The sequence below is a fragment of the Penaeus vannamei genome, chromosome 12, assembly GCF_042767895.1.
Source record: "Penaeus vannamei isolate JL-2024 chromosome 12, ASM4276789v1, whole genome shotgun sequence".
Lineage (NCBI taxonomy): Eukaryota > Metazoa > Arthropoda > Malacostraca > Decapoda > Penaeidae > Penaeus > Penaeus vannamei.
This window is the reverse complement of record NC_091560.1, coordinates 30,597,683-30,622,682: the sequence shown is the minus strand read 5'-3', so window position 1 is coordinate 30,622,682 and position 25,000 is coordinate 30,597,683. Positions and strand designations below refer to the sequence as shown.

The 25,000-nt window shown below is 38.2% G+C and overlaps 2 protein-coding genes and 1 long non-coding RNA gene across 10 annotated transcripts in view; 2 read left to right on the top strand and 1 right to left on the bottom strand.

The window, feature by feature from the left end:
- Nucleotides 1-4,066, top strand: part of LOC113815933 (peptidyl-glycine alpha-amidating monooxygenase B-like) — a 51,761-nt gene extending 47,695 nt beyond the window's left edge. For all 8 annotated transcript variants that reach the window (XM_070128203.1, XM_070128199.1, XM_070128207.1 and 5 more), the window contains one exon: nucleotides 1-4,066. This exon is cut by the window's left edge. The gene's annotated coding sequence lies outside the window, so the exon portion shown is untranslated.
- Nucleotides 4,067-16,550: 12,484 nt separating this feature from the next.
- Nucleotides 16,551-25,000, bottom strand: part of LOC113811731 (beta-hexosaminidase subunit alpha) — an 11,070-nt gene continuing 2,620 nt past the window's right edge. Inside the window, exons 2-13 of the mRNA XM_070128198.1 lie at nucleotides 23,807-23,951; nucleotides 23,443-23,533; nucleotides 23,115-23,240; nucleotides 22,641-22,801; nucleotides 21,899-22,054; nucleotides 21,331-21,443; nucleotides 20,341-20,395; nucleotides 19,706-19,855; nucleotides 18,727-18,852; nucleotides 18,373-18,478; nucleotides 17,115-17,226; nucleotides 16,551-16,918 (exon numbers count right to left, since the gene is read on the bottom strand). Coding sequence (XP_069984299.1) covers nucleotides 16,665-16,918; nucleotides 17,115-17,226; nucleotides 18,373-18,478; nucleotides 18,727-18,852; nucleotides 19,706-19,855; nucleotides 20,341-20,395; nucleotides 21,331-21,443; nucleotides 21,899-22,054; nucleotides 22,641-22,801; nucleotides 23,115-23,240; nucleotides 23,443-23,533; nucleotides 23,807-23,951 — 1,595 coding nt within the window. The 3' untranslated portion in view covers nucleotides 16,551-16,664. The remainder of the gene's footprint in view (nucleotides 16,919-17,114; nucleotides 17,227-18,372; nucleotides 18,479-18,726; nucleotides 18,853-19,705; nucleotides 19,856-20,340; nucleotides 20,396-21,330; nucleotides 21,444-21,898; nucleotides 22,055-22,640; nucleotides 22,802-23,114; nucleotides 23,241-23,442; nucleotides 23,534-23,806; nucleotides 23,952-25,000) is intronic.
- LOC113811732 (uncharacterized) overlaps nucleotides 19,777-25,000 on the top strand; it is a 13,675-nt gene continuing 8,451 nt past the window's right edge. The window contains exons 1-2 of the long non-coding RNA XR_003476251.2: nucleotides 19,777-19,905; nucleotides 22,600-22,860. This is a non-coding gene — a long non-coding RNA (uncharacterized lncRNA). The remainder of the gene's footprint in view (nucleotides 19,906-22,599; nucleotides 22,861-25,000) is intronic.

Sequence of the window (25,000 nt, the reverse complement as noted above, 5' to 3'; positions counted from 1 at the left end):
GTACCATACAGGTTCCAACACATACATCCATCCATTTCATTCCTTGAACAGCAATGTCATTATTTAACAAGCAACAGTATATTCCTTCTACTATGCCGGCTTTGTATTTCAACATAGTTGTACTCCCTTTTTTAAAGCATAACTTCCCTAACTTCCTTGTGCTACTGATTAACCCAGCTAATGTACTGTGGTTGTGAGGCCTCACTTTCCTTTGATGTCTTATGCAAGGCAACTTCATTCTCTCTTTCTTCTTTAAGCTGGTATAAACATAATATAAAAAAGACAGATGTTCATGGCTTCAGCTATGAGAACAGTATTGCAAAATGCACATTGTAAGTGCTTGCAGATGTATATAGTTTCTGTATTCATAGTAACAAATGTGGAAAAAGGTGTGAATGAGTGTGAATAATTCAACAATGTCAGGTGAATTTACTTTGCTTGTCAACTATATACTGTTCATCAGAAATGTATTACATACGAGTATTTCTGATCATGATTCCATGATCAAAACATCAGCTTATCTATCTTGTTTTGTGGAAGTATTCATTCTCTCATATCTTTCTCAGCATTGTTTCTGTAGTTTCCTACTATCAAGAACTTGTTTATTGTTTTTCATTTCTTTTCTTCTTTTTCTTTTTTGTACACATATTTTCATTTCAGAGTAGGAACCATGCATGTATAGATGACTCTGTAGAAACTCACTAACTCAGGCAAACATGTCTGCACTGTAACTAAACATTTTTATAAGCAGCTTTACCTACAAAACCTCAGTCTGGAATCCAGATGTGCTTGTTTATAATATTCTAAGCTTTCAAATAGAAATTTGCTCCAAGCTGTTTCTGAATGAAGAATTTTGATATATTTGGTTTGTTATTCCATTCTAAAAGATATATAGTACAACTTACAGTACCTAAAGTATTTCATGATGAAAGCACAGTTGCACCGAAGAATATTGATATTGAGACAAAATATTGAATTCAAACATCAGAGTGCCATTTTCATACAAAAAAGCATAACATAAGCACAAATCTATAGCTCAAAAAAAAAGAAAAAGAAGTGATAATTTTCCGTAATTAGATAAGGCAATAAATGTAAAGTACTCTGCACAATTGTCAAATGATATGCATCACTACATGTATACAGATTTGCAATTGCTTACCATGACATAAATATTGTACTAAAGAGGCAGTCATATCTGATGAAGTACTGATTAATTTTTAGGGCAACTAATTGTGGTTGTACACAAGTAAAGACATGTGAATTATGTGTATGCTTTATAGAAGTGATTTCTTTTAAAGTTTAATGATTGATGAACATCAGGAGTGTGTGTTTGTAGACATGAATGTAATATCTTAGTTCTGGAAACGGATATGCATTTTTAAGGGAGAATTTTTGAATTACATTTTACCATGATGAAAAACGGCAATTTAGAATAGTATTGCAATTCATGACAAAACTGGTCAAATGTAAGCTGATAAAATGGATATATAAAAAGAAATTAGTATGTCTCATTTTTCTTTGATTCATATTTGCTCAGTAAATGGTAATTAGCAATCATTTTGAGGTTGAAGTGATTTGTTAATATATCCCTTTTGCAAAATTCTGTTATCACTAAATATATTTTTCATCTCGTTATACTTTCATGAATATTATTTTCACCAAAATTTCAAATGTAAACGCCAGAAATATATATGTAATGGAAGAAAAGGATCTTCAACTCTACTAGTACTAATGGAATTTAGAGAAAGTTTGTCATTTTGATAATCGTGGTAATTGTTTCTGAATAATTATCGAAAGTCATTTAGTGGACTGGGAATGTGCTATGTAACACTAAGTAGAACTAAGGCAATTATAGACATTTTTTGATTTTATTAAGAAGTTCCTGCAATTTGGGGGTTTAGTCATGATATTTAGGAATGGCAAGGGATACAGATGCAAAGCTTTTTATTTTTGTCATGTAGAAACAAGTTTTTGTAGTGAATATTCACTATATTATATGTTATATGAAATTTAGAATTACATTACATATATATACATATATATATATATATATATATATATATATATATATATATATATATATATATATATATATATATATATATATATATATATATATATAAACACACACACACACACACACACACACACACACACACACACACACACACACACACACACACACACACACTCACTCACTCACTCACTCACTCACTCACTCACTCACTCACTCACTCACTCACTCACTCACTCACTCACACACACACACACACACACACACACACACACACACACACACACACACACACACACACACACACACACACACACACACTCTCTCTCACACTCTCACACTCACACTCACTCACACTCACACTCACACTCACACTCACTCTCACTCACACTCACACTCACTCACTCACTCACTCACTCACTCACTCACTCACTCACTCACTCACTCACTCACTCACTCACTCACTCACTCACTCACTCACTCACTCACTCTCTCTCTCTCTCTCTCTCTCTCTCTCTCACTCTCACTCTCACTCTCACTCTCACTCTCACTCTCACTCTCTCTCTCTCTCTCACTCTCACATTAAGTATATACATATCCACAAATATACATATCTGGATATATATACATGCAATTACATAAACTATGTATATTACATTTGGATTTCTCATTTTTTTCATATGAAAACTTTGTAGCAGTTGATAATATTCTACGTATAGTTATTAAAATGGCATTTATCTTAATGATTATAGACAGTTATATATGACACGTGAAATCTTGTCAGTTAGTAAAGTAGAGGTCTAGAGCAAACCTCCTTTTCTAAGTTGTTGGTGATATTTGTTGATAATATATCTAAAGACTAATTGGGTTGATCAGCAAGTTGATATTACATAGACCATTCCATGAGCAATTTTATTGTATAATATATTTGTTTTCTCTAAGTCATTTAGGTAAAGTTAATAAGTTGAAGGTAATCAAAGAGTTTGCATTATAAGTTACTGTAATGGAAGGAAAGGTAATGATCCAAAGCCTAGAAAAAATATTTAAGTAGTATGAAGAAAGGTATGAAGGTATGAAGATCTCAGAATTGTCAATTGTAATGTATGCTGTGTTGTGACTAAGATATTAGATGAATTTCTTGTTAGTTAAAGTGCAAATGATACATTGCATGGTAAGAAAACACAAGCATGTACTGCAGTGTGGGTAAGATATAGCATATGAAATTAATAGTTTTATAAGCTCTTTGTGAGTTTTGTCAGCAGTATTGAAAATAGATAATTATTTAATATCTGTTCTGTATAATGAAGTGTTCTAAGTGTCTGAGAGTATATAAACTAAGATCCTCAGATATATCTAGTGATCATATAATCCAGTGTTGTGGGAAAGGTAAATGCCAAATTTTGTGTCAGTCTCATTATGAATTACTGCCCTAAGCTGTGTATATATTATAACCTAATGATCAGCAATGTTATGTCAGTTTATTTGAGCCAAGCTAATTTCATTCTTGTGTCCAACTGTAGGATGATGTAAGCTGTCAAAATATATTGAAGAAACATGGTTGTTTATAAGGTGTTGTTTAATAGATACGCATAATTGTATATGGTATGTATCATTCATGGTTATATGGTTTCTCTTCACCAGGGATAATGTATGCAATTTCTTCTTGTCATCTTTTTCTCCATTTTACTTTGACACATGAGTCAAAAGACGATAAGGCAAATCATAATTTTTCTTAATTCCCTCTTTTGTAAGTTGTACATAAATAAAAAATCAGTATTGCATATCAAGAATTATCATGCTATTTCAAAGCACAATATTACTATCTCTTTGTAGTGAGCAATAGGCAAATTAAATTTCATCTTTGCATGGCATTTATCGCCAAACTGTAAAAACTGTGTTTTGACATTCCAATCTGTACAGAAACAAATAGATGAACCTCTCTATATAAAGGGGTTATTAATGGTAGTTCGTTTTGCACAAATTATGTATTATGTTAATTTTTTTTAGATTTATTATATTAAAATCAATACTATAAATAAATTATTTTCTATATTTGCACTTTTTTATCCTTATCTACTAAGAAGATAAATAATCAATACAACTCTGTACATATTAAAGAAATATTTTCTAGTACTATTATCCTATGTATTTCAGTATGTCGCATTGTTTTAAAACAGAGAAAAAATAAATTAATAAAAGTGTCATTTATATTGCAGTTAAATGCCCTAGTTCATCACAAGCATTGACCCAGCAGACTGAAGGCGGTCATACAAGTAGTATCATAAAGTGTATTATTATTGTTTTTTTTTCTTTCACACACATATGCAGCCTTTCACAACATAAGGCTATAGTTTATTAATGTACTGCAGTTGACATGTGATTAATTATAAATCCCGAATTCGCGGACCAGAATATCATTGCTCACAGGAGACTGGGATTATTCGAAAAGGGAAAGAAATGCCCTTTAAAAGTAACAATCCCGTAACTGATATAATAAAGAAAGCCAAAGCCCTAGTCACCCGTGAAGAATATATGAAAATCTGGATAATCTGGATAAGAGAAAATATGACCAAAGATGACAGAGAAACTGCAGAAAAATGGAAGAGATGAAAAACAAAAATGATCAGTGGAATACCAAGACTCTATAGAAATACTTTATGCAAATATTGAGGTTTATTTTCGAATTTGCTAGAACTAGAAACAATAACTGAAACGAATAAACCAGATGTAATATGTATCACTGAATCCAAACTGGACTCAAACATAGTATAATAATTGGAGAAAAGATAGGGCTCATGTAAATGGAGGGGGGTAGCAATATTAAAAAGGAAAGGAATTATTACAAAGGAGTTAGAAATTAATCAAGACCCTATATCGGAACTGAAGGTAAACATAATAACCACGGTATACATGCCACCTCATACATCGGTGTGGTCTCAAGAAAATTACCTAAAACTTATTACTTATTCAAGAGACACTAAAGAGCCTGTGAGAAGCTCTACAACTTTCGGGATCCAAAGCAAAAGAAATCCTTTTCACAGGGGATTTAATAGAAAACCGACTGGGAATGTTTCGATCCCAGAGCGCAACCACATTCGTGGAATGCTAAATTAATGGAGGTCATAAGTGAGTATTGCTTTTTCCAGAATGTAACAAATCATGCCAAGGTAAGAGGGCTAGATAGAACGTCTATGCTTGACCTAATATTCACAAAGTATAACGATGATATTAAGGATATCGAGTACTGCCCTTTAGGAAAAAGCGACCATGTAGTGATTGAACTAAAATACTATCTGCTACAGGAAAAAAAACTAATCGTAAGTAAGGAAAGAAGTACAATTACAAGAGAGGTGATTATAGAAGCCTTAAATATTTCTTTGATGACATAAACATTTATGACAGAGTATCTGAAGTATTACAAGAGTCGGCAGGGTGGATTGTATGTACTTGCTTTAAAAGTGGTTTTTGATGTGTCTCATAGAAGACTCCTATGGAAATTAGAGCACTTAGGTGGAGTGAAAGGCAAATTCCTCGCAAGGATAAAAGACTTTCTTCATGAATTAGAGGGAAGAAATTCAGTAATTAGTAGGAAGCATTCTACACTGGCGACGAGTAACCAGCGGTGCCTCAGCCTCAGGGATCGGTGTTGGCGCCGATTATGTTTACTATTTTCGTCAATGATTTAGAGTCAAACAAGCCCAGGTAGTGACTGCTTTTGAGTTATCTGAATATGTTTGCATACGACGCAAAGAAACAAAAAGGGACAACATACAACGTCTTATGCCAATGCATCCAAAGTGACATCGAGAAGTTATTCATGTGGAGTTGTACTTGGAAAGTGGAATTCATTACCAATAAATGCCACATAGACGGGATCGGAGAAAATAGATATCGCCCACTATTTCAATATAATTCAGAAGACGCAATATTAAATACAGCTGACAGGGAAAAGATCTTGGGTAATCATAAACAGACACCCAAGCCCAAATGATCATATAAATGAAAAGGTCCATAAAATGCTAAGGCTGATTTTCAACATGAAGAGGGAATTCCTGTATGTGGACGAAGATATGGTAAAGATCATTTCAGCAATCATAGTCTTGAGTACCGTGTAATGACAGGGAGTCCACACTTAAAAAAAAGAAGTCAAATTGGAAAGAGTACAAAAGCGGCCACAAGATGGGCAGCTACTCAAAGAGATATGAGTCAGGAAAATAGAATACAGAAATTAGGATTTACTATTTTGGAAGAAAGAAGGAAATGGGGAGATATGATTACGCTGTTTAACTTTGTTACATGAAGAGTGTAGTTTTATGAAGATGACTCTTTAATCTTGAACAAAAGAAGGACGAGAGGACACATCAATAAATTGGAAGTAAAGAGAGCCAATAAAGATGTCGAAAAAATTAGTTTCTCAAACAGGACTATTGAAGTTTCCCAAAAACATGAGCCAAAAATTAGCATCAATTTAAAAAGTTATACAACAATTTAAATATAGCAGACGGAACTACCTGAGCTTAGCTCCCCCGTATTGAAATTAGGTAAGAACACACACACACACACACACACACACACACACACACACACACACACACACACACACACACACACACACACACACACACACACACACACACACACACACACACACACAGAGAGAGAGAGAGAGAGAGAGAGAGAGAGAGAGAGAGAGAGAGAGAGTATATAATCTGGCAATCGTAGTACATATAACCTCTCAGTAATATGTGTGCGTGCGTGCGTGTGTACGTGTGTGTGTGTGTGTGTGTGTGTGTGTGTGTGCGTGTGTGTGTGTGTGTGTGTGTGTGTGTTTTGTGTATGTGTTTATGTTTGTGTGTAATATTAATATATAATATATATACATATAAATAAATAAATAAATATAAAATGTGTGTGTGTGTGTCCGCGCGCGCGTGTGCGTGAATAGATACACTACCAACACCGTTCCGAACTTTTGCTGGATAAGCCTTTAAAAATTTAACCAAAGCCAGAAAACGCACCGAGAATCCTGATCAAACCCACAAACACATCTTCAATTTCGTGATTCACTGGCCTATAACTTGTCACTAGGCCTATAACTTGCCAGCGACACGTGTATAGCGATAAAGCCGACGGTGATTGTTCTCTCTGGTTTGCTGGGATGGTTATGATGAAAGGTTCCACTGAGCACTCGTGAATGATATGGGTTATAGAACTGAATACTGAAAGAAATGCACATGTCCCCGGGTTTTCTACAGAAAACCCGGGGACTCTCTCTCTCTCTCTCTCTCTCTCTCTCTCTCTCTCTCTCTCTCTCTCTCTCTCTCTCTCTCTCTCTCTCTCTCTCTCTCTCCTCTCCTCTCCCTCCTCCGCTTTCTGTCCCTCATCCATTTCCTCTCCTTCATCCACTTCCTCTCCCTCATCCACTTCCTCTCCCTCCTCCCTTCCTCTCCCTCCATCCTCTCCTCTCTCACCTCCCTCTTCTCTCTCCTCTCCCTCCTCTCTTCCCTTCCCCTCTCTCCCTCCCCTCTTTTCCTCCGCCCCCTAATTACCGATCCCAGAATAGATTCGCTATAGGGTCTAATCACGTATTGAATTGGTCTATTTACTCGTCCTCACAGCTGGCCTTCCGAGTGCTTTGCCGCAAAGTTTGCAGTTTTCATTTCAAGATAAATTGATATATATGTATAGTTTTGAATATTTAGACCACATGAATATTTGGCACGATGTATGCAGTTTATGTACAGTTGGGAATTACTGTTAAAAAAACTATTATATATTCCTTCATCGTTATTATGATGATCACGATCACAATTACGAAAATGATAATGATAATTATCATTGTTGCTATTATTACTTTTAGTAATAATAATAATATTTTGTCATTATTATTGTTAATTTATTATCATGTTATTATTATCATCAATATTATTAATATCATCAATATTATTAATATTATTACTATTGTTGTTTTGCTTTTATTATCCTCATCATTATTATTTGATTTCATTGTCATTATCATTACTATTATTATCATTATTGTTATCATCATTGCTAATAATACCATCACTGTTTTTATCATTATTAGTATCATATTGATGATGCTGATAATATTGATAATGATGATGATGGTGATGCTGATAACGGTTATGATGATAATGATAATGATGATTATGATAATGATAATGACAATGATGATTGTTACTCCTATAATGATTATTGTTTATTTGGGTTGCTGTTATTCTTCTTCTTATTATTATTATTGTTATTAGTAATCTGTTATCATTATTACCATTATTATCATCATCAACATCATTTTTATTATCACCCTTATCATTGTTATTGCTATTCATCATCATCTTTTTGAGATATTCCCATCATAGACTCAATTTAACTGATTTTCTTAATACTATACAAATGTAAATTGCATTCTACCAGTAAAAATGTATCGAAAATATTAGACGATACTAGTGTGGATACCTAATTCCTTGGGGATCCAGATCAGACTATATACGTAGATAGTCTCTGATCCAGATTAAGCAATAATACATCCTGTTGAGTACATTAGAGGTCAAATGATGGACCTTGGGTGTATTTTGGTTATAGCAACAAACCGAGGGCGTATGGGAAAAGGCATATCAGGTTAGCCGGGATGTTATAAGCCGTCTTTTCTATAACTACAAAAAATGCAACCTTGCCTATTTAAAACTCTAAATTCACTTATTTCAAGAATACATTTTTGTGTTTGAATGAATGTCATTGACTGCAATGAATTTGCAGAAACGATAACAGCTTATTGTATACATTTTCTTCTGAAATATGAAATTCGAATGTGGTGATATATGAATAGCATTTAATCGTGAAAGTTCGTAGCCAGATATTTTACCAGTCAGATTTGCCTTTATTTGTGACCAAAACCTCTATAGGCATTTCCAAAATCTGCTATTCAAATTTAGAATAGGTCTCTCTCTCTCTCTCTCTCTCTCTCTCTCTCTCTCTCTCTCTCTCTCTCTCTCTCTCTCTCTCTCTCTCTCTCTCTCTCTCTCTCTCTCTCTCTCTCTCTCCACACACACAAATACACTTATATATATGTATATATGTATGTATCACATTTATATCACATTTGTATTTACAAAACCATGTAAAGTATTACCATAAGAAGCTAAAATTTCAGAATGCTAAAATGCAGTTACACAATAGGCAGTTTAAGATTTTTTTGCAGTTATACATTACTTTGCTTATTCCCTTGAGTATAAAATAACGATGATATAATCAGAAAAACGGAGAGTTACTGACCTCATCTTGTAGTAGAAACTAGATAGTAAATATATAAATGAATTGTCCAGTTTACTGCTGTGGCTTATGGTGAGCAGTCCCTTCGTACCAGCCTAGTATTTAGCGCACTCGTATGGTTGGGCAATGGGAAAGACCAGGTTACCATAATGTCACATATTTCGGTGAGCCAATGTGACAGTGAGTATTGTTTATACCTTTTAAAAAGACCTTATACAGCTAGTTTCTTTGTCTTCCTGAAGGTTAACGATTTCCAAAGTTTTTGAAAATATCCCTGTTAATAGATTTTATATCTCTACTTTCAAAGGTTTGTTTATATTAACCATGTTAGGGTAGTTTTTGAAAATAGGTCGTAGAAGAGTTTGATTAAATAATTTGGGCGATGGTGTATGACCTATTGTCAGATCAGCCGTGGCCATTTCTTCACCACCTTTATCTGTCATGTAGCATGATTTACACCATCGATGGTGTGGAATAGGAACGAAGGTGGAGGACAGTTGTTTCTGTGGCCATCACTAAAGACAGCAGCCGGTATTATAAGGTGAGTATTCTCTTTTTGGGTTTGAATGTGTTAATTTAGGTAAAGCCTTCAAAACATTCTATGTTGTGTATTTATCGAAAATGTTTACTTTACTTGTTAAAATAAAGGTATTTATATTTGAAATGGTGCCTGATTATCTTCGTCATAGTGTAAACACATCAGTGGAATCAAAATACAGTACAATTTAAGGGTTAAACGTACTTATATCGGTTATTGATATAAAACTAATACAAAATAAGTGTCACCCTGATATGTATGAACTGTGCAGTCAGCGGTATTCATTGCCATGGCTAACACATTACCAAACTTCATGCATATACCTTGACTCACTACTGTATATGCGACGATACAGTGCCGCGACCAATGAATTAGCGGTGCGAAGTGTAAAGAAAAACAGACATGTAACCCTCGATTTTTCTATCACACGATCACTTTCCTAAACGCCGTTCTTGGCCATTCTCCAATAATTTGACACAGCATTTCCTGGTGAGTAAAATGAATTTCTCTAAACTCTGGAGATCAGATTTACCGCTCATAAAGTTTGGAAAATCGGCTTGTCGGGTTAGGGTCGACTGAATGGCGGCAAAAAAAAAAAAAAGAAAAAAAAGTCATGGGTGTAAATTTATTTTAAAAATAACGTGATTGATGAAAACGCTGCTATACATAATGTAAATTAGATTAATGTAACACATGCACAAATGTCATTAAAAAAACTCGTTAAGCAGAATGATATAGCAGGATGAAAATACAGGAAAATGTACAATGACATTTATTGTTTTATTTATTCGGTATTATACGTTTCAAGTGTAATGACCCCTGTTGCCAAGCCATTCTGTCTGCTGATTTCCTGGTCTGACAGCCCAGAGTTATGAACTACACTACCAAGGTATGTAAAGCTCTCTGTGACTTCAATGTCCTCGCCGCAAGCACGTACCGACCGAACAGGTTCTAGCAAGTCCCCAAAGTCCTGGATCTTGGTCTTGGTCCAGGAGACCTCTAGACCCAAGGGCTTCGCTTCATTGCTAAATGCATCGAGAGCCACCACTAAGGTTTCCAAAGACTCAGATAGAATAGCAACATCATCAGCAAAGTCAAGGTAGGCAACCTTGATATTACCCAGAGTTGCTCTACAATGACTGAATAGTAGCTCTGCCTAGTATTCAGTCCATGTAAGTGTTGAAAAGTGTTGGTGCAAGAACACAGCCTTGCCTCACTCCTGAACTGACAGGAAAGAAGCTCGAGAGGCCCCCACCATACTTTACAACACTTTAAGTACCAATATACAGACTTGCTATCAGTACAGTAACCCTTGTTGGAATTCCTCTCAATTCCCAATGCACCGTATCGAACGCCTTCTTGAGGTCGATGTAGGCTGCAAGCAGCCCACGCCCGAATTCCCGACGGCGCTCTACAATGACTTGAAACACAAGGATACGGTCAATTGTGGACACCAGGAGCGAATCCAGATTACTCCGGCCTCTGATACCTCAGTAGGTGGTTTCTGATACGTCTCAGAAGGATGTGGGCAAGAACCTTGCCTGGTATACTGAGCAATGTGATGCCTCGGTGATTGCTGCAGTCCCATCGGTCCCCCTTCCCCTTCCAGAAAGGGATGACCACACCCCTCAACAGGTCAGGGGGAATGGTACCGGACCGCCAGATGGTAGCCAGGACAGCATGCAACCCATGCGCCATAGGTTCCTCACCAGCCTTTAACAGTTCAGCTGGGATGCCGCAAATACCCACTGTTTTGCCACTCTTCAGATAGGATATCGCCTCCCTAACTTCAGTTAGGGAGGGTGGGTCCTCACTGTTGGGTGGGTCCGGCCTTATACCTTCTCTGCAAGACTTAATATAGTGTTCCTTGTCCCTTCTTATCAGTGACCGAGTTCTGCGCATCAGAGAACAGTGCAAATCCCGATCCCCTGTCAGACGAGCCGCAAGACAAGCATCTGAGGCATCCAGAGTCTACTGCGAGATAAAATTCTGTCTTGCTCTCGGGCGTTCACCTTTTGCTACTTGAATGCATCAAGCGTTTCGCGCTTGAAGGTGTCCCACAGAAGTACAGGGTCTGTCAGATTTTCTGGCGCTGCAAAACGACCAGAGACTGCTTCAGCAAACCCCTGGGCACACTCCCCCTCCCTCAGCCTGTCTAAGTGAAACACCTTGGGGTGATCATTGGACCGCTGGGGAGTTTTGAAGTGGACCCGAAGGGTAGCCATAACCAATCTATGGTCAGTACCACAGAACTCGGCACCTATACACCCTGCAGTTCTGGAGGATCCTCCGAGTGCTAATGAGTATGTGGTCGATCTCCTTGGCTGCATTACCTGCATCGCTGTACCAAGTCCAATGATGTGGGTCTGGGCGCTGGTACCAGGAGCCAGAAATCCTTAATTTCTGGGACCTAGCAAAGTCCCGGTATCAGTTCCTGAGCCATGGGGACCGACAGACATATAGCCAGGTCTATCACAGCCAGATACCGCATTTGCCACCCAGAACAATACGAATGTCTCGCCCGGGACACCTGTCTGACGCAGTTACTAATTTGCCGTAGAACATCTCTTTCACGTCAAGTTTACAAACATCGGTAGGAGCGTACACAGCAATAAGAGACATAAAGCCAAATACTAGCTTCTGTCTCATTACCATTATACGCTCATCGACTGGAGTAACCTCTACTACCGAGGGCTGGAGTCTGCTGGAGAGGGCCATGGCTACTCCCTGGAGATGGTGACCATCGCTGCGGCCCGACCAGAAGTAGGTATAGCCACTTACACTAATTGTGCCGCTGCCAGGTCTTCTCACCTCCGAGAGAGCAGCTACCTCCACTCTCAGCTTCCCCACCATTAAGCCCAGGGGGCCTAGGGGCAGGAGTTGGCACAGGGCCAGGGCGTGTCCACACGCTGGTGGGCCATGACCCTGTACCTCTAGGGCCTCCTGCTGCTCCGAGATCCCCCACAGTTTAGCCTGGGACCGCAAGGTACTCAGTTTCCATGGGAGGCCACGAGGAGGCACTGCAGAAGTCTCGATGATGGAGAGGCAGGGGAGGCTTATGCATAGCTACTCGGCTAGCCAGCGGTGGCAGCTGTAAGCGAGAAGGCATTCAAAGCACTTAACACTAACTAGGCTACCACACCATCGCTTCACATCACCCTGTGCGTGAAGCACCCACCCATATGCTAGTTGTGAATTGAAAATTGTTAATTGGGTTAACTTTGAAATTATGTTCTGGAGCACTTCGGCAGTCGTTCTCGAAGACAATTAGACGAGAAACAGAAAGACCTGTGGTGAAATAAGATAATTTAGTACAGTAGAGCGATTAAAGTAACAAAAACAAGGCTAGATGAGTGCCGCGTGCAAACGACCTGAACAGCTGTTTCTCTCACAAGTGTATAGATAATATATCACTGTGGAATTAAAGAACCAGTGTTGTTATCTATTGCGAGCTTTTATATCATTCATGCGCTACAGCATAAATACCCCCCTCCCCTCTCTCTCTCTCTCTCTCTCTCTCTCTATATATATATATATATATATATATATACATATATATGTTTGTGTGTGTGTGTGTGTGTGTGTGTGTATATCTGTTGCGAGGTTTTCTATCATGAGTGCGCTACAACATTAGTGCCCACCCTCCCTTCTGTATGTAAGTATGTCTGTGTCAGTTATTCCAGAAGATATTTAAAAATCAAGACTGTGTGTATGAGTGTGTGTTTATGTGTATGGGTGTGTATGAATAAATGAATATATATATTTTCATAATCCCCCTCCCCCCCCCACACACATGCATATATATATATATATATATATATATATATATATATATATATATATATATATATATATATTTATGTATGTATATATATATATATATATATATATATATATATATATATATATATATATATATATATATGTTTATATATATATATATATATATATATGTATATATATGTATATATATATATATGTATATATATATGTATATATATGTATGTATATATATATATATATATATATATATATATATATATATATATAAAGTTTACCAACATTTACAAAACTTTTCTCTTCATCTTTTATTTCTTTTTTCATCAATTCCCTATACTTTCCTTTCTCTCGTACTTCCTTTTATCCATATGTGTATGTACGAATGTATGTTTGTTTGTTTTTTAAATAAAATATGCTAGCCCTGTCTGAATATATACACATATATCATCATATTGCGTACAGTTCATCTTACTGAACCCTCGTGGCCCTTCTTACGAGCGACTGAGTGACGAAAATGGCGTGCAGCTAAAATGTGAACTAAGTAGAGATACTATGATTTTTAAAAATTCGTGTTCCGGCTTGTAAGACACATCCCCGGCCCTTGTTTCGTGCCGCTCGTCCAACAAAAGGGCAATCGCGAGCACTGATATCATCAAGCACACACACACACATTTCTGGTGCTAATTCCAGGGCCATTAATTTGTGCCAGTGACGTGCTGAGGTCTGGGGCTCACTCCTGGATGGTATGTATATAACCCTAAGACTCAAGTATAAGGCCTAGCACTGAATATTATGAGAAAGGGAGATATTTTGAATACGTAGACCTAGGTGAAACATGAAATAAACACTTTATTCGATTTGGATGTAAATTTCAAAATCCCCCTTCATTTGGAGACTTGGGGCCACCGCACCTTCGCCTCCCCCCCCTCCTCCCCCTCTGCACGTCGCTAGTTACGGTGACCAGGACATCCGGGACTTCTGGACACCTGCTATCATTAATAAATCAGAGCTCTATAGGTCAGATCCCTAGGTCAACTCGATTAGAATTGCAAATGATGCGAATGACAGTTATTTGCTGTGTCGTTCGTGTTCATTTAGTTCAACGACCTTTGGAAATTACATTTGAAATAATGCTTTGGTTACTTTTGTTTTCAGGTTTAGGCCGCGCCAATTTCATTTGTGGCTTCTCGGATTCGCCGCTTTAATTTTTAGCATAAAAAAAAATTAGGCCTGAAATTCTTAGAGGCCCATGCTGCCGGAAACCAATCAGCGAGCTTCTTTGTCGTCACATGTTAGAGGACAACCAATCAGGAAGCGTCTTATCTTTCAAAACAATATGGCGCCTTAGAAGGTTTTGTGTGCTGGTGTGTGCCTCTCTAAACTCCACAACTAAACAGACATAGTTTTAAACTTTAAGTAAGGTTATTATAGGTTAGAGTTTAGTTGTAGAGTAATTTATAGAGCATACAGACCGTAGAGTATGTTTTCTTTGTAAAGCTGAAAGTTTGCATGCCAAAGAAAGCAACAAAATACTAGTGGAAAGGGACCCGACACCAACATTTTGTTGTGCGGGTTTTTGGTTCTTGGGTCCGGGTTGTTTGTTTTTCGTTACTGGCTTACTTAACTTTGGATTGACATCATGCAAAACTAAAATCACAATAATATTAGTATATGCAACACGTAAATGCAGTCAAAAACAATGTTCTTTATTTGAAATTGTAGTGATATATCAAAGGACGGGATTCACTAAATAAAACGTGTCATGAAAACCTAAAAAACTTGAATAATCCCCTTCATTTTTATGTTCTGTAAGCCCTATATCTTCACCCCAGACTTTTTGCTATTTTTTCGCCCTGTTGCTCCATTTATTCTGAAAAAAAAACTCGAGAAGCAACAAATACAACTGGTGTGGCCTTAATAGGTAAGAAAAAAATATAATTATTTTCACAATTCGTGTTCGGGTGTTTCTCTTTCTTTGTCCTCCTATCCCCTTCTTATTATAAATATCGTGATATGGACATCAACAAATAATAGTAAGGATAATTGCAAACCATCCTTCTTATTATAATCATTATAACCATTAGTATTAAAAAAATGTGCGATTACTATTATCTTTGTTATCATTACTATTTTTGTCACTATTATGATGATGATGATCATTATTATTGTTATTTTCATGATGATTATCATTATCCTTATTTTATCACCGTCACCATCATCACATCATCATCTTAATCGTCTTCGTCTTCGATATCGACGTCGTTATGTCAATATTATGATGATTATTATTATCATAAACATCATCATCAAAGTATTAGTAGCGATATTATCATTACTAGTAACATTATTGGCGGTCATTATTATGACCATGATCTATAATATGTTGTTATCCTGTCTTTGTTATCAACCCTCCCTTTCCTTTCCCCTCCTTTTTTCGGCTAAATTCCACCCCTTTGAACTTTCACATAAATGCTAATCGTCCTACCAAGAATGGGTAAAGCTTGCTAGTGTGATGAAAGTGAGGCAAATAAATGAACAATCAGTAAATAAGTCAAGAGTCCAATATATTACTTGTTCATTGCTTTAGGAAAATATCTCATTCATACGTACTCTCATTTAGAAACCCAACGAATCCGTACATAGAGCACATTCTATACTCTACACTCGCACACTCTAATTCACACATTCACAATCTCGGAAGATATGTTCCTTGTCTGTTTGATCTCCTAATAGTGTCGTTTCCTTTTCTCTCATTAATCACATGAAACAGGCTTTATTCTCCTAAAATTCCAGCACCTAACATGTTCATTTTTTCCCTTTTCCATGAATTCCTTATGCTCTAAAATTATTTCGCAATTTTTCTGCGCCTTGATTTTAACAAAAATTACGCCCATCTTCCATAAATACAGGGGATATTAAGCCTTGATGTATGATACGATGGTTTATTTTTTTCTCTTGTCTTTTTATGCGTACAAAATCCCGGGCCATTGCACAGGATGGAGGAGACCGGTCCTTCGCGGTTCGCAGATATCGTCCTCGGCTCTAGAGGTCGGACGGGCAGAAGGACGGCCAGAGCGGTTCAACGTCGTAGCCCCTGCCGAGGAGTCGGCACCGGTGCTCCTCCAGGCGGGGGGCAGCGGCGTCTGCGTCGGCGGTGTGCGCGGCAGCGCTCCAAAGTTTTTCCGCCACGACGGATGCCCGCGGCCACGTGCGGGAGATCAGGTTGGTGCGATCCACGTACTCGCCCCACATGCACGCCTCGCCGCCCAGCACCAGCTGCTGCTGCGCCGCCGTACCTGCGGGGAGGGAGGTGTGAGGAAGGGCCTTGGCACGACGCGCTTCGTTTGGAAACTTCGCCCCTGCAAATTCTCTCACGACTCTGGCGGATACCCACATACCCACACTCGCCCATGCCGGTCGCTGGACTCACCAAAATCAAAACAGAAAGGCCCTGCGGCAGAAACCGCCTCGGTCGCCCTCGACGTCACTCACCGTTGAACTCCTGGGGGTCGCACTCGTAGTACTTGTGCCAGTCGACGCCGTAGCTGATGTAGTTCAGGTACCAACACGACGACAGCACCGTCTGGTAGCCAGCGCTGGTGACCTTATGGAGATAGAGAAAAAAAAGGGTAAACATATATGCAGTTTATTGGTAACAAGGAGGAAGGGAGCAGGCTTGAGTAAGAACACCAAAACGGACCGAAACGGAGGCAAAACGGAGCTTGGAAGATATTATTTTTACCTTTTGATGCAAAAATTGTATTTTAAATAACTATTAGAGCCCACATAATGAAAATTGAGTTGATACATGTTCAGTCCTTTTTCGATTTGTGTACGGGCGCGGCCTTATTGGATAAAAGAGTGTCTGGACTTTAATAGTTATAAAAGGTATAATTCTTGTTTTAAAATATGAAAATAATCTACAAGCTCCGTTTCAGCCCGTTTTGCTTTCGATTTGGTTCGCTTCGCTGTTCTTATGAACCTGCGAGGGTGACCGACACTGACCGAATCGGAAGCAAAACGGGCGGAAACGGAGCTTATTCTTATATTTTAATGCAAGAATTATACTATATATAACTATTTAAGTCCAGCCAATCTTGTATACATTATGCCCGCGCGCGTACACAAATCGAAACAGGAGACAACAATGTGCTCCATAAATCATCGATCCCAGGCCAGATACCAACTCAATTTTTATCATGTGGACTTAAGGCCCTATCACACTAGCACTTTTAAGTCATTTTTTGCGTTTTCGAATGAACTCCGTATGAAAATCATGTAAACAAACATGGCGTGATCGGAGTGAGGTCCCGGGATTCGCACGAACATTCTCATTCATATTACGTTACTTTTAAGAAATATGATGTATATTGTATATACGAATGTTCTAAAATATTAGCTTATGTTTACATTCTCTCATCTTATCTATTTTTTTAATAGCACAAGATCAACCCGGAAATTAGTCAGACGGAAACGGTCGTAACCGTCTTGGTCTGGGAGGCGTTCCGTCAATTGACGGAACTAGTGTAATAGGGCCTTAATGTTAAATTATGTTAGTTATGTTAAAAAACAATTTTTCAATCAAAAGATCAAATTAATATACAAGCTCCGTCTCGGCCCATATTGCCTCCGTATCGGTCCGTTTCGGTGTTCTTAAGAATCGCGAGAGAGAGAGAGAGAGAGGGCGGGGGTGAATTAACCACAAAGTTCGGTTTACTGCTAACTGTACAAACGAAATTGTTCCAGATACCTCATCAATTTCCTGCTTCCACAAAGGAGAACTCTTCCATACGTGCACAACGGTATCCTTGGCCACCTCTACCCCGTTGTCAAATACTTCCTGCCATACCAGATACCTGTGTGCATTAGCAGATGTGTCTTTGGTCAGTGAAACAAAATATAGTGACATATGATCTACAAGTTTAGTAAACTGAAATAAATCTATCTATAAATAAAAATCCAACGTACTCGTACTATTAAAATTCTTATTATTCAATATCGGTAAATTCGATGAATGTTCTGTAATGTTTCACAAATCAGTTACGCATATAATCGTGTTTCTTGAGTACTTCCATTGTATTGATACGTTTCCTTACAGACTCACCCGTTCTTCGTAGGAAGATTAGCGACGATATCTAGTAGTTTAGTTATGTAAATTTCCTCGAGCTTGCTGTAGTTGCCTGTGATGTTGTGTTCGGCCATGAACTGAGTGATGGCGGGGTTGCTCTCCCTGTTTGAGGACGTGTCAGACAGATTATACTAGTTTAGGGGAAACTACCAATTAAAATTAATTGGATATAACAGTGGCAGGTATTCCCACAAAGATAATCTAATTCTTCAAAGACAAATCACAATGTTTATAAAACCAATTACATGAAACATTAAATTACAACTATTTTCACGGCAATTATAGAACCAATTAGAGAAAATCTACCCGCTCTTCGCAACCCAACAACAAGAACCCTTCTAGTGCATCAATAAGCGGAACTCAAATGTACTAGCAGAAAACAACATCTATTTTTTGTGATATGTCGACTATTCTTACAGCCATGACGAAAAAGTTTTCAGCAGGAGGAGTACGAGTGCATTCCCGGTTGGACGAAGGCACCCTCCCTGACTAGTGGCCTAAAGAAGCATCACCAGAAAAGGGGAAATCGGATTGCTCGAGAAACTAACCACTCCTCACCGTCATTCGAATTACTAGACTTCAGAATGTCTCCCTGCTAAAGTCCTCACACACGCACCAGTAAAACCACATTTAAATACCACACATGGAGAAAATTTCACTGATTTCCACTCAAAAAAGAACGCACCAGCAGAAACTGAAAATCTCTTCAGTTGCATTAGAAACTACCAGCAACGAGTGACCGCGATAGCTATTTAGGATACGACCTGGAACCTCTCAAATTCAAAGGAAAATGAAAATCTTCCCTTACATAGACCTAAGAGAAAAACAATTCACACGAGCAAGCCTCATGATCCCCACCAACAAAACCTGAAATACGCGCCACCAGCAGAAATTCTAAGCGCTCTTCACCCACACGCGAAGCCCAACTTCGAAATGGAGCTCTAAAGAGACTTACCAGCAGGAGAAGCTGACCTCGTCGCCGCCCAGATGAACATAATGGTCCGGGAAGCGGTGCGTGACCTCGGTGAAGAAGCTCTGCAGGAACTTGTAGTTGGCGTCGTTCGTGGGGTCGATCGGGCCGAAGGTGCCATCCGGGGTGGAGTTACTGTCCACACGAACGTACATTAAACAAGAAAACAAACACGCACACGAACGGTAAGCAATTCCTCCTTTTCCGCTACTCTGGACTAACAAGACATAAAGTCAGGGATTAATGTATTTTTTTCGGTAATTATGTTATGTGAGGGAGAGAGAAGAAAGGAGGAAGAGATAGGGATATGATGTGCCAATGATTTCTGACTGCAAAATTTTATTTCACAAATGAATATGGACGAGCATATTAAAACTTTTCTCTAGAAGTGTTTTCTCGAGTTTCTGGGCACAAGACCAAACCAAAAAACAGTTCTGAATAGGTTATTCAACATGCCCAATATTGAATTCTTAGTATTTTAAGCCATATACAATGGACCAAATTACCATACTATCTATACATATTTTCTAACCTAGAATAAATGCTTGAAAGGGAACAAGACAGATTCATACAGAGATAATCGGGCAAATCAATAAAAAGCAAAACAGACAGAAACTAACGTGTAGCATTTTGTGAGCAGCCCCGGTTGCCCAGGTCCCCAGGATTTGGTGTGACCTGTAGATCAAGAAGAGAAAAAATACTTTAGGGATGAACATCATGATGTATTTAATACTTACGATGTTTCTCATGCAATAAGTTGTGAAATATGAGATTTATAATAACATCATGTTCCTACGTACAGGTTAATACGCATTATAGTTGCACTGATTTCCTGTCATTGTCTATCATATACAAACACAAATAAACACATAAATACGTGCGAACACACGCGTGCTGGAAGGTACAGTAAACGCGTGAGATGCAAGAAAATGCATTGACTCCTGCTTCATAGGCCTATGGGAAACAGCAATTATGCAGAGCAGTGTGACGCCTGCATTACTGTTCTTTTCATAATTGCTGTCGCCACAGGCCTGTCAAGAGTGTAAAAAAGTGGTGTTAAAGTGTCAGAAATTACAGGGAAATCCTCTGGATATCTAGTCCTGGAGATACGACAAGAAGAGCAATAGCGATTGAGATGAGCCAAGAGGGATCATAGCGAGGACAGAGAGCCATATTTGAAACCATAATTGAATAATCCACGTAGATAAATACCACGTGGTTGGTAACGGACAGTATCTGGCGCCTGTCTCAGGTCAAGTATCGATACTGAAGCCACTGAGTTTACCTGATCACCCATTATAGGGGCCTATTTCTCATTATAGGCCCTTAGTAGTATCCTTACGGATACTTTAGGGAAACTGACCTTGCACCACCCAAAATGCCGGGTGTCAGGAGTTAAACTACTTAAAAAGACTTAAAGATGTCAGTGTTAGAAATGTCGAAAATGAGTGGAAAGTCTTGATGAGCAGCGTTTTAGAGATGCGAGAGTTACCGAGACCCAACCACCGCAGAGCCTTCTGGAAAATGGAACATGCGTTTGCTTTTCGGAACAATTCGAAAGAAATTGAAAAATGCCGTGCCGTACTAAACCAAAACGTCTCTCCACTTACCTGGAGTGTCGAACTCGGGCAGGACACGGATGCCCCTCAACCTAGCGTACTCCACGACGTCCGCCACGTCCTCCGCGCTGTATACGTGGTTACTGCTGTACGACCCGAGCTTGCTGTCCATATGAATAGGTGGGAAATTTCTGTAATTTGTTCTGTTATATTTTCCAGATAACTAATTAGCCTATGAAAATGTTAGCATTCTGCAGCATAACGCTTCTCGTCTGCAAGATATTCAGCATCCAGGTAACTACAAACAACAGATATTGAGGCGCAAGAGACTGGGAAGTAGATCCTTCTCTCGTTGCATGCTTCTGCGACTAGCAATGTTACAGACTCTACCCATTATATTTGTCGTACTATTACTATTCGGATATAAATTCACACTGCGTTGGCATTTTTTCAGTTCGCAGCATAAATAGTTGTGCTAAGTTCTAGTCGTTCAGATGAAAATTAGAACTGGCTAAATACTATATTCGGGAACACTGCTTATGCATATAAAGGTCACGCACATTCATTCCATCAACTAACAACTAATAAGTGCTGATTCACATCTAATAAGAAAACTGACCTGAGGTTAGGGAAGGCGGCGCTCTCGTAGGGGAAGCTCTGGTCGTCCACGAGGTGCCAGTGGAACACGTTCAGCTTGTTCATCGCCATCAGGTCCAGGTTTTCCTTAAGCTTACTCACGGGCAGGAAGTGGCGCGCTGTGTCCAGCATCAGACCTCTGGGGAAAGTCCGTTTGCATTTCGAGAATCAATAAGTTTGCAGAACGAAATGGGGAGATGATTTACTTTAACCAGTTACATGGTCTAATATCTAATAGTTATATTTTACAATTAAAGTAATTTTCAGCATCAGAATAAACTGTCATTTCATATTTGAGTCGGAAAATATGGTTAATGCTTTATTATTTCCGAATCATTAAGAGTTAAAATGGAAAGTAAGAATATATAATTCAAGATTATGCTCTTATTATACACTTCTCCAAGATTTTTCTCATATTTGTTTAAGAGACCTTTAGGGAAAAGAAAGTGTCGCAGTCATTCCTGCAATGTGATATGGCATAAATTAACAAGGCCATCGTGTTATCTAAAGGCTATTCGTTTTTTATTGAGTTATTAGTCATGAAGAGTTCATACCTCATCGTAACTTATTTGCATTATCAACATTAATTGTATATTTCTCTGTACCCAATCCACAACCCTAAAGCAATAACAAACTTGACAATTATGCATAAAGGCTTAATTACCAAAGTCATCATCACCACAGAAAACGACACAAGTAGAAGTATCAGCGCGACTACATTTTACCTGAAGGAGAACCTCGGAAAGTCCATTATCTGCGTAGAGTTGAGGACGTAGGCGGATCCACTCGGAAGGAGCAGGTGTGAGAAGGACTCGAGCCCTCGCAAGATCCCCCACACACTGTGCGAGATGATGGTGCCTTCCAATGGGGCGTCGGGACTGTCGATCTAGGAAAAAGGAGCATCGGTTACATGCGATCCTAGTTTGAAAGGCATTGGCGAGTGAGGTAAGTTGGATAGATAGAGACATGCACTTTTTAATAGAAATTAATAATATATTGAAGTTGGTCAGAATATTTGGTAAGCACTGAATGTGGCTAGTATCGCAGTATGAGATCACTTTAATAAAGATGGGTATTTGGCCAATTCTACGGGTGAAACAAGACCATTAAAGATGGCAATAATAACGAGATTATACCCAGTCTAAGACAACTTATAGAAGTCATTATAACTGACTTATGATAATTGTGTTGCGAAGTACCTTTATCTCGTACTGTTCATCCATGTTCCTGTGGGGGAGCTCTTCACACTGCGCAATAAGATTAACCTTAACATTGTCCAAATATCCGCGAAACAGGCCGTCTTTCCTCCAGGGCTGCGATCGGAGCTGTAAACGAGGTACGATTTACGATGTTAAACTACGTGGTTAGAATTTATTTGAGATTTAACTCTGATAAGATGTTTAAAACTACATGCTCCAGGTTAGTGAAAAGTAACACGAAACATCACTACTATATTTGTAGGCCTATGCCAGTTTTAGGTCTCATATAAGAATAAGGTTTATATAAACCTAACATACGATGACTTACCTCAACAGATGAATAAGAAGCAAACATGATGCCAATATATCTTTTCAAAGCAGCTTTCAGGATATCACAGTCTTGACCAATCGTAGTAAACCTGGGGAATTTATCGTTGTATTTTTGTATAAATAGATGATAAAATAAGTATTCAAACAATTATTACAGTGATTTAGTGTATGTGATAACTATTGTAATAACAGGAAATGTATTTAAAAGTATCTGATAACTAACAATGCTTTTTTGTCTTGAACGCTCGAAATGAGACAAATGTTAGAGGTGAATTTCCTAGAGAGGGAACTAAAAAGTTATGGGAACTACAAAGTCAAGTATAACCATCGTGCATGTAAAGTAGAAATCAAGAATTCTTCACCTGAAAGTCTCAGGTCGGATGACCATGTAAGTGCTTGAGGTCAAACTCATCTGGGGGCGTGGCCACACTTCTCCCTTCGTGGGTAACACACTCGGGAACCCGGCAATTGCACATGCTGTTGCAAATGCGAGCAGGATCAAGCATACTGTGAAAAGAAGAAAAAATATTTCGGTTACAGACCATAAAATTCTGCAACTCTAATATATTCAAATTTTAGGGATGCGACAAACACTGGACGAATTTCTATTTCTTTTGTTTTCGATCTGTCCACTCACTGTTACTATCTAGTTTCTACTTATCATTCTCATCAAAGCCAAACAATGACAGGTAACTAGGCTATTTTCTCGATAAGCTTTGTAAATATGATTATCTTCTGTACATCTGATAAGAGTAACAATATATCTCTACACCCCCTAACGCCTTCAGATAAAGAGAAGCGACGAAGCTTGATAATATATAATGGTTTTAACGAAATTAAATTATTTATTTATGAAGTTCATAGCATATATAAAGGTAATGTGTTCGCCGATGAAGCAATGCAGTTTTCTTTGAAGAAATTAGAAAACTTCCAGATTATTGCATCAAAACGCTTGTTTAATTGCATCGACACGTGCAATACAACACGCAAAAATGCGCTTATTTGCGTCACGTGATTTCTGTTTTTATTAATATTCCTTTTAAAGTGTTCAAGGCAATTGGGATTTTATCAGTCGTATATGTTTAATGCAGTGTAACTCTAGACCTAATGACATTTCCTTACATTATGATCAACACCATAGCCCATACTCTACTGAAATTCATTCATTCTCCTTTAGAAGTAGTAGTGGTTACATTCCTCCAATATGTTATTTGTCCTTGAAATGAATGTCACGATAACCATCCAAAGCTTTCTTATAGCCGAGCATCCATTACTTTGGCTCACGAATGGTTCAGATTCCTGAGTAGATACGAGTTTGTTTATGTTTGAATGGGGTGGGGGCAAGTTGGCCTACTATAAAGCTATCTCTATTTATCTATATGTCTATCTCTCTGTCTATCCATCCATCCATCTAATAAACAAATCAGTCAAACATATGCTGACCAAATCATCTCTTCCTTCGCAAGTCATATTGGGCTAAGTCAGGTTATATTACATAAGGACATTAAATGTTCTTCATTATTGTGCGCACCGACCGATGTGGGAACTTCCCCACC